The sequence below is a fragment of the Mugil cephalus genome, chromosome 5 (genome assembly GCF_022458985.1).
Source record: "Mugil cephalus isolate CIBA_MC_2020 chromosome 5, CIBA_Mcephalus_1.1, whole genome shotgun sequence".
Classification (NCBI taxonomy): Eukaryota; Metazoa; Chordata; class Actinopteri; order Mugiliformes; family Mugilidae; genus Mugil; species Mugil cephalus.
The window spans coordinates 9,560,094-9,570,469 of record NC_061774.1 but is presented as its reverse complement, the minus strand read 5'-3'; the positions used below and the strand labels follow the sequence as shown (position 1 = coordinate 9,570,469).

The 10,376-nt window shown below is 40.6% G+C and overlaps 2 protein-coding genes across 3 annotated transcripts; one reads left to right on the top strand and one right to left on the bottom strand.

Moving 5' to 3' along the window:
- Positions 1-235: 235 nt before the first annotated feature.
- On the bottom strand, positions 236-4,841 carry zgc:153018 (Transmembrane protein 179-like). The gene is made up of 4 exons (XM_047584462.1): positions 4,330-4,841; positions 3,632-3,769; positions 3,236-3,314; positions 236-2,442 (listed from the first exon to the last, which is right to left on the bottom strand). Exons 1-4 carry the CDS (start codon positions 4,650-4,652, stop codon positions 2,245-2,247), a joined length of 738 nt encoding a protein of 245 aa, XP_047440418.1. The 5' UTR covers positions 4,653-4,841; the 3' UTR covers positions 236-2,244.
- A 2,507-nt stretch (positions 4,842-7,348) lies between these two features.
- On the top strand, positions 7,349-9,925 carry hs6st2 (heparan sulfate 6-O-sulfotransferase 2). Of its 2 annotated transcripts, none has more exons than XM_047584458.1 (2): positions 7,349-8,272; positions 8,537-9,925. In XM_047584458.1, the coding sequence occupies exons 1-2, from the start codon at positions 7,704-7,706 to the stop codon at positions 9,360-9,362; spliced, it is 1,395 nt and encodes a 464-aa protein (XP_047440414.1). In that variant the 5' UTR covers positions 7,349-7,703; the 3' UTR covers positions 9,363-9,925. The 2 variants fall into 2 exon arrangements, with proteins under 2 accessions (XP_047440414.1, XP_047440413.1); XM_047584457.1 differs by having other exon boundaries at positions 7,354-8,272; positions 8,534-9,925.
- Positions 9,926-10,376: the final 451 nt, after the last annotated feature.

Here is a 10,376-nt window from a genome sequence, read left to right as displayed (position 1 = left end):
GAGCCCACAGAGGAGAGACATTTTAACTGGATCTGGAACTCAAATCCTATCATTGTTCATTCATTTTTTCTGTTACGGTTACAAAGTTCAGACATGAAATTAAATAATTTGCATATTTACATTTTATTATAAGCTAGATATCTTTATATTTTGGGTTGTTCAACTAAACCAATCAACCATGCAAAAATATACTACATGGATTTTTGTTTGATTTGTGTGAGGTACGACAACATTCTTTCACAATGGGAAGTGTTTTATTTTAAAACAAGACAAATGCCAAAACATGAATATGGTACAAGAGGTAAAAAGCAGGGCAATGGTTAACATACAAAATCATTTAATTTATTACAGTTAGTTTCAACACTGTCTTGTCTCTCTTTACTTCAAATTTCCTGCTCCACTGTCTGTGTGTCATTACAGCTGCTTGGGTTAACGATAACAGGGAGTTACTACTTTGATTCATTTGCCTTTAAAAGCTCAACAAAGTTAGTAACCTCCTCCCTCTTCACTGATCCCGCTGGGCTCCACACAAATCTCTCTCAATATAAAAACAATCACAAACCAATGAAAGTTTTCCTTCTGATTAAAATCTCTACAAGGATAATTTGAGAAGATTTGACTGCTTCACTGACGCCCTGAGAGCAGCTGCGTTCGCACAAACAGTGTCATGACAAAAATCATCACGGTAAGAGAGACAGTCAGCTGTGATTTTTTGTTTTCCGTTACACACAACAGAACATTCGAGTCATGCTCACACAGTGAGCCTGTTTCATGAACACGGTGGCTCAGTCACACTCTCACCACATGCTTCACAATAAAAGCATTTCAGTGCTATATCTGAATATACACTCAGAACAAAAACATATTCTCCCTGATGACAACAACAATTGTGCAAAAATGTCAGACTCCAGTGGAAATGTAAACATCCATGCATCTTAAATGTAAACTATAAAGCACTAATCCACAAAATCATAGGGACTAACAGAAGCAACCTGTTATATCACTGGTTATGAGATACTGAATGATGAATAATGAATACTTCGGTTTATGCTTCTCTGACCTGTGTTTCCGTATTTTATGCTATGAAATCCCTTTTAACCATAGACAGAATTGAGTTTAGATTTGAGTTGGAGTTTTCCTTATTATAGGCTGACTACCTTCGTCAGTCCACTTACTGAGACAGCTGGTTACACACAAATGTCTTCAAATGTTTGGTGCATTTAGGTTGGACACCAACTAAAAACCCCTCTAGGAAAACTCCCCTCAGGGAGTTCACAAAGCTCATCTTTCAGTCGCCATCTCAAATTGTAACACACTCACTTGCCCGTAAATCCTGTATGAAATCTTAGCTTCAGGAAGGTTATAGTATTCAGATTTAGAGAGCTGTTGGTTCTTTGGTTGGCTTTTAGTACTATTTAATTGTATTGTGTGTATCAGTATCAGGACACGTTTCTATTATTTTGACAACCCCAGATTAGTCAGTGGGAAGGAAGCCTTTGTTTTTAATTAAATATAATTTAACAGCACAAACTGCATCCTCCATATTAATCATCCACTTGAATCATCTTTGTTACACTGTTTAAACATTGACTGAACCTCATAATCTTCATGAAGCTAAGACTTAGTGCAGGGCTGTATTACTAGAGTAGTACACTAGTGTACCCTTCTCTGACTTGGTCATCCATGATTAATGATTTGAAGGTGATACAGACTTTAGGCCTGTATAGGAACTGAAGTCACATTGAAAAATCCAATGTGATCCAATGTGATCCCTGGGCTTCTAACCATCCAAATGGTAAGAAGAGAGGGATTTTTTAAAGACCGATGACAGAGTAACGTGCAGCCAGTGATTCTGGCTCTGCTCATACATCGGTCATTATGTAACACTGCCTGGCTGATAATGGGTATTTCAGGATAATACTGTAAGATAATTCAAGGTTTAACAGATCAACCAGTAGAAAATATTTACCTTAAATATGGCTAACAGAGAACTGTGGCCTGTTTCACATTTTCCAGTTAAACTTTCCTGTCTAAGAAAAGACTAAAGTAACACCTGTCCATCTTTGGCATTTCTGTATTTTCTTGTCGCTTACTGGCTCATAAATAGTGCATCTATGTTGTTCATTTACAAGGCTGTTATGTAGGATGAAGAATTATATCAAAATAAAATGAGAAGCTGAAGATGATGAGGAACAACATGAGCTCTGGATAGTGGAGTTAAATGTCACTACCTTACACATTCTGTTAGACTAAGATGGTGGGGGTCGCAGGAGGATGGGGAGGCGATGGGGTGGCGCTGTCAGATGGGCTGTGTCCCAGCAGCAGCTCCTTCTCTCTGGGAAGACAAGGGCCACTGATGTGCTGGCTGTGAGAGTGGTAGAGCCGCAGGAAAGCCAGGATGGACTGAGCCAGCCACAGAGCCGTCGCACACCACAGAGACGCCTGAGAACACAGAGCAACGAAGCTCACAGTCACATGAAAGCTTACATAATCTACAGATATAATTACACAGTAAATACACAGAGACAGTAGAGGAAATGGATGCTAAAAACATTTTTAACTCTTGCTGATATCGGTGAATAATCTGTAACCACCTTGGATCACAGCTCACTTCATATGACATAAGTGCCAGGCATCTATTCTTCTTCTTCTAAATGTTTTGTTGGACCGTTAACTTTGATACTCACTTTGTTATGGCTGTTTTGTCTCTGCTGTATGTGGTTCAAAATGTTAAATGATGCTAATGCTAACAACGCTAGCTTTCTATCATAGAAACAGCTGATTTACTGTTTGGCCAATGATGTTGATGAAAACTCTTTTCTTTTCTTGTACTCAAATTTTTTACTTATTTATAAACACCATCTACAAATTAGTTTTATAATACAGTGCTTTCAGTTTTTCACAATTGCTTCCTGCAAAAACTTGGTTTTATAATAATGTTTTATTGCATCAACAAAACCTTAAATCATAAATTTGTATCATAGTTCTTTAAAGTCCATTTGCACAATTTCTGTGGTCTTCAACTTTGATTTGAAGTATCGACAGAATATATCACTTGTTTAACAATAACGACGTAATTATTATTCTCTAGAACAGTCGTATGTACTCATTTATCTTATATCCAGGCTTTTAGATAGATGAAACATACTGCACGTAGTCTGGTTGAGTTTTCTGCAGAAGACGTTAATCTGAAACACGTAGATTATCAGTTGTGTGTTTATTTGAGTGCTCTCACCTCTGCCAGACTAAGCTCTGTGTAGAAAGAGGAAGTGTCCACATCCAAATAAAGCGAAACAGACTGGGACTCTGCACAGCTGGACACAAACAAAAACAAGGGGGTGAAAAAGGAGGTCTCCAACCACACAACCGCACAAAAGCGACTTAAGTCGTCTGTCTGTGGTGACATTTTAACTGAATCAAAGGTTTAATAGATGTGGTTTTCAGCTTTGACTTAGAACATTAGTGCTCATATGTGCTAACTCTTGCTGATTGACATTTTTACCACAGAAGGCACTTGTGCTGTAAGATACGGGGGACAACGTCTCCCATCAGCGTTTATTTCAAGCTTGGGCCCTGTTCCAGTAACTCCTGAACCAAATATCAGCATGCAGGACACCCCGCCACAATGTACCTGTACGGCCGTGTGTTGTCATCCGTCACAGTGTCGCACCACGAGCTGAATCCCAGAGACAAGATAACGCTGGCTCCTCCAGACAAGAAGAGCACACACACACTCAGCAGTACCGTGAGGAACGACGAAAACAGCGTGCTGGGCAGAAAAAAAACACATCGCAGATGGTCATCACCTACACAGCACTTACATAAAAACACAGGCTTAAAGCAGATATTTTTATGATCATCTTTCAAGCAGAATTACTTAAGGAGAATGACAGTAGTAACTTCATTTGTATAACACACTTCAAAATTTCATGATCACAAAATGCTTTAATAAGTCATCTCTAAAATGAGATCTGGTAAAAACCTGAAGAAACAGATGTTGCATACATGATATTTATATATGTGTGTGAATATATACCTGTGAAAAATATATTTATGTGCACTCAACTTTACCACAGTTTACTTTAATTTCATACGCAAAACTGATCCAACACAAAAAAACTTTAATTTCAATTTAGATATTATCTGCTATAATAATATTAATAATGTTTGCATGTGTATTCATTATATATAAGCAGACATATTAGCAAAACAAGTAAATTAGCAGTATATTAGCAAAACATGTCCCATTAAAATACAACCATGCTTCATGCTTGTTGTTTCCATAATGGTAACCGTGTGACTGTGGGTGTGGGTGTGTGTGTTTCTCACTCGTCGTGTCGTCCGTGCAGATAGAACAAACACCTCCAGCCCTGAGCAGCTCCGTACAGCACCGTGAAAATACCCACAAACGTGGCGAACTGGCAGGCTGCCGGTGGTCCCCACTGCTGCACCACCAGGTGAGACAGATCCCCGGGCTGTCCCGTCAGTTCTTGCTGGTCCTCGGTCCTCCAGTAGCCGGTGGAGAAAAGGGCGCAGCGGCCTTTGAAGGCGGACCCGTTAAGAGCCATCGGTACGACCACCAGCAAACCGGCCATTACCGAGAGGGCGTGGGCCGCACAGTGAGCCAGCAACAGCCGCCGGTCCAGCTCCATGTTCCTGGTCAATCTGTGGGAGTAATTCACGGTGTGGAAGAATAAATTTTGATATCAGCTCATCCCCGGGTGTCTCCTGCGTATATGTCTATGGTCTCCTGTGTAACGGTCCCGTGGTGTGGTGGGTATTTAAAAAAGTAGGGCGGGACCGTGGATCCGCAGTAGGACCTTACACAACCAGAGAGGAGGATGAAGCGCAGACGTCTCACTCTGCGGGGAAAAACACAGGACACCAGGCTGCAGCGACGCTCTGTAGTTTTTTTAAAAAAATCATTTTTTTCATCAACAAAATCTTAAATTATAAATTTGAATCATAGTTCTTTAAAGTCTGTTTGACATATAATACAAATACAAATGATGTGTCATTGTAAACACGTAGAAAGTCAGTTGGCGAATTTACTCAAGTACTGGACATAAGTAAAAATTGAAATTAGAATGTTACTGGAGATATATCCATTTACTGCTACGTTACACTTCTACCCTTTACTGTCCATATTCTGATCAATTATCCACAATATATTCCAAAAAAATCTAACTATTATAGTAGTTACACGGGCGCGGGACACGCCTTTTGTGTAGCCTGCAAATATCTGAGGGGAGGGATACATCTTGTTTTACAAGCGATCATTTCAAATTCCTCGGTGTGTGACGTGACCGCGGCGACGTCACGTCTGTTTACCCTTTTAATCACCCTCTCATGCAGATGAGAGCAGGATGTAATCGGGTTAGAGACAGATCAATAGTCACCCATGAAGTGGCTGATCAATGACACCCATCAGCGTTTATTTTAATCTTGGGCCCTGTTCCAGTTACTTTTGATCTAATTTTAGTTCAGTGCACACGCAATACAGGGACACCCCCTTATGCAACTGAAATTAAATCCATATTTTCTGAAGAGGTCATATTATTACACTTTTACAATTATGTTTAAAAGCAGATTTGGAAATACAAGATTAACAACTACGGGATTAGGAAAAAGTTAGACTCAGAGCAGAGCATTTTAAGTATGTTTCATATTGCCCCCCAGGCCTCTGAATTGGGTGTCACAGTTCGGTAGAAAGGAATGTGGGATGGGCGGGGTGAAATTCCTATCTTCTACCCCCTGCCCCCCAACTTGATAAGAGAGCAGAGAAGTAAGACTAACAGTGAAACTATCAGTGGGAGGCCTGTAATTTGCTTTTTGGATGCAGACAAAAGCATATGAAATAAATGTCAGTTAAATTAAAGTTAAGTACATTTAAAAGAATTCTGATATGAGACCCAACACTATAATAAAGATACAGCAAAATGAAGACAAAGTAGAAGCATTATCTTACAGGACTTAGTCTATAAAAAATAATCACAAATGACAAAAACATGTTTCATTTGTCTAATAAATCATAAAATATGGAAAAAGAGGGGAAATTGAAGAAGCAACAAATGGAGGGTCAGCTTCTCAGTATTTAATAAAGTACTTTCTGGAAGCCAGATATTCCTGAATGATTCATCACATAACGTGATAATCCACGTGATGTTGTGACACTTAACAAATATGGAACATCATGAGTCCCATTAGGTTTCTGTTCAGAGCTGCCTCCATTTCTGGAAACAAAGCTGATATTCATAGAGATCAGCTCAATGACTGATTTCATTTTAAATCTTACATAACTTCTGACACAAGAGTTAGTCTTCTGCCTGCCTGTATGACCACTGAATCAAATTTGTTTGCTGAAATAACCGAGGAGGTCTAATTACTGTGAAAGTGAATTAGGAATCAGGGTTTCATAACAATTATAAAGAAGAGTAATTACAACAATACAGCAAAAAGCAAAACTGTTTCATTGTTAATACTAAACACATAAAACACATAACCTATCATTTAAGTTTTGAAAAGACCTTTGCTGTAGCTACTGCTTCATGTTTTGACCCATTGTGTTATCAGAGACAGGTCATATATCCATTCAGTGGTTTAGTAACTTTCAATTTTTTTGCATTTCAACTACTCAGTTCAGTTTTTAAAAAGTGGTGCAATGAAAATAAAAACATTATATTAACTGTTATTGGCTTAATATGGTCTAATTTAGTAAATGAGTGGATATATATGTACATTAGTGTCATAGTTTGGACCATATTTACATTTGGTGGAATACAATAAATTTCATATTAATTTCCATAAGGGTATGGAGGTTTCGGATAATCAGGGGACACTCGGGTCTTGTGTTTATTTGGTATATGTGCTTTGCAGCCATTACAACATGATATTGGATGATTATATGAAACAGTGTCTTGTATTTTTTTTTATTTGTTTTGTTGTTGTTTTTTGTTTGTTTTAACCGTGATTCTTTTCAAAACCAGGATAAAATTTCTGCATGAACAATGGCCTAAGTAACTCGCACATTTCACATTTCAAAACACTGATATTCGCACTTTAATTAACCTAACTTTTGGCCATTAGGACAAGTTTCTAGAAATGTCCTATAATGCAAACCCGGTATTAAACCAGGGAGCCTTCAGATCTTCAGTCGAACCAAAAAAGAAAACAGTTCGTGTCAGGTTTACACATACACGATGTCTACTGTATCTATAAATGCGCTTATTTGTGTATGACAACAGTTAAAAGTCGCAGACAGCGTTATATAAATAGACCGTGGTGTGAAGTCACCTTTCTATTTCCACGGCACCATCAATATCTCTCGACGTTTCGCGGTGACGTAAATTTGACGCCTACACGGAGCGCGGTGGATTCTGGGTAGAAAGGTCAAGAATCGATGGCCGCGGAAGACGGGGATTTACTGCCTAAGAAAGATTAGCGATTTACTGAGCTAACGAACACTACCGATCAAAACTACTCTGCGGTTTTAAATGAAACTTTTACGCGTTGGTGTTGATGGTACAAGAAAACACTGTAATACTCTGCCGTCTGGTTTCTGGTACTGTGGTAAGCTAACGCTGGCTGGCTAACAGCCGCATTGTTATTGTTTTCGCGTTAGATTAGATATACACTCCGAGGTCCCCCATCCGAGGCAGGGGTCCGGACTGCCTGAGTGATGTGTTTCTGTCCGAACCGGGAAGATGGATGAGAAATCCAACCACCACCGGCTCCTGATCGTACTCCTCATGGTGTTGCTCTTTGGCGTCATTATGATCCAGTATGTTTGCCCGAGCAGGTCCGAGTGCCAGATGCTCCACCATCTGGGATCCTGGTTTAACGCCGGCAGCGCAACTAGTTCTCGGGGAGCTGGCAGTGAAATCCAGGGCGGGCTCCAGAAAGATCCGTACATAGCAGAAGACGGCGCTCTGGCCCGCTTTGTCCCTCGCTTCAACTTCACCAAAGCAGACTTGAATCGCGTTGTAGAATTTAAGATCAAGGGGGATGATGTCATAGTTTTTCTGCACATTCAGAAGACAGGCGGTACGACGTTTGGTAGGCACTTGGTGAGGAACATCCAGTTAGAGAGGCCGTGCGAGTGCCACGCAGGTCAGAAGAAATGTACCTGCTTCCGGCCAGGTAAAAAGGAAACCTGGCTCTTCTCTCGGTTCTCCACCGGCTGGAGCTGTGGGCTGCATGCAGACTGGACTGAACTGACCAGCTGTGTCCCTTCACGGATGAACTCACCGGATGCTCCCAAGAACTTGCCCAGGTATGTTAAGGGGATGATGCCATACATTTCATTATGCACTGCCACTAATTATAGTTTACATCAAATTATCAACCATTCCCCACAAAATCATGATGCAGGAGATCAAAATCAGGTTTTAACATAGTCTTTTTTATATCGAACATTGTAATAGAAAAGCAATTGCTGCAGCATTATTTTGTAATAATTAATTGTATTAACTGCATGCACATCTTAAGCCTACTTGAGTCACTTATCTCTATCTTGTCGCCTTTTTCTCTCCAGTAGGAACTATTATTATATAACCATCTTAAGAGACCCTGTGTCACGCTACCTTAGTGAGTGGCGTCATGTCCAACGCGGCGCCACCTGGAAGGCATCTTTACATGTGTGTGACGGACGATCACCAACGCTAACAGAGCTGCCAAGCTGCTATTCAGGAGATGACTGGTCGGGCTGCACCCTGCAGGAGTTCATGGACTGTCCCTACAACCTGGCCAACAACCGGCAGACCCGCATGCTGGCTGACCTCAGCCTGGTGGGCTGCTACAACGTCTCCGCCATGAGTGAGGAGGAGCGCTGGGCAGTGCTTCTGGAGAGTGCGAAACGCAACCTGCGTGGCATGGCCTTCTTTGGACTGACTGAGTATCAGCGTAAGACCCAGTATCTGTTTGAGCGAACCTTCAACTTGGAGTTCATCGCACCCTTTACGCAACTCAATGGTACACGGGCATCCAGTGTCGAGGTGCCTTCTGAGACGCAGTGCAGGATTCGCCAGCTGAACCGATGGGACGTGGAGCTGTACGAGTATGCCCGCGACCTTTTCCTGCAGCGCTTCCAGGTGGCGAGGCAGCAGGAGCGCAGGCAGGCCAGGGAGAGGCGGCAACAGGAGAGGAGGCGGCTCCGAGGAAGGCTCGCAACAAAGCAAGAGAGGCAGCTGAAGCCCACTGAAACCCCACGACAGTCCAACATCCATTCTGTCAAAGCTGAGGAGCAGCGGAGAGAGGATGCTGCTGAAGACGGTGTGGAGTCTGAAGTGCTGCTCCCAGACTGGTGGGATCTGGATGAGAACAGCACTATGGAGGACTATCTTGATAATGTGGAGCAGTGGTAGTGATTAAGGCGAGCAGTAGGTTGTCTTATTGCTAAATGTGCCAACTTCTGCCTTGTCTGTTTTCATGAATCCAAGTTTAGTAAATGCCTTCCATATTCGTTTTGCCATGAACTGTTTCGACAACACGTTAATTTATTGATACTGATTGTATTTCTTTGCCACAACTGACATTCAAGTCTAGCTACCTGCGATCCTACCTAATCCTGTATACCTGAAGACAGTAGCCTTTGACACAGTTCTCATAGACTTTAAACACTTCTGAAATCTTGTGATGTAGCTTGGGACGAGGGAGTGGTTTTCTTCGGTACAAGGAATAATGTGATACATCTTTCTATTTAATAAACACTACTGTTTGTGATTAACAATCTGTATATTTGCCAAATTGTTGTCTTGTCTGAAATGCATACATTTTCAAATGTACCTGTTTTTAAGTGTCTTTTCAGCATCAGAAAAGGGAGAATGGGTTTTTTTTAATAGATACCTCAATGTGTAGCATTAACTGTTATTGTAAAAATGACCGAATGTATCTGTTTTTATATAAAAATTCTTTTACATTTGCTGAACTCCTGCTCTCTTTTTTTCCCATAAGAAGGTGTTGTTTTTCTGCGTCTGATGTCCTTTGTCTGATTGTGCACAAAAGAAAAAGCTCTAAGCTTTTGTGTTGAACTTGCAAACCTCTCTAACACCAGCAGGGAGCGCTGAAGCAATTATAATAAAATCAAAACTTCCTGATTTTTACATACCGAGGTGATATTTGACATCACAGCTTATTCTTAAATTCGATTGGGCAGGATTAGGATCATTTTCAGTCTGATCCTCGCGGGATTTAATAAAGGGATCAGCTGTCACAGCTGTCTCTAAATTTCTCTAGGTATTACACAGCAATATACAGAAAATGTTCAAATGTTTAGAGGTAATTAGGCTGTTAACGCTTTTTGTTTTTTTTTTGTTTTTTGTTTTTTTTTTTTGTTTTTTTACTAAAAAACACATGTATATAAAATAAAAGTATTTTGT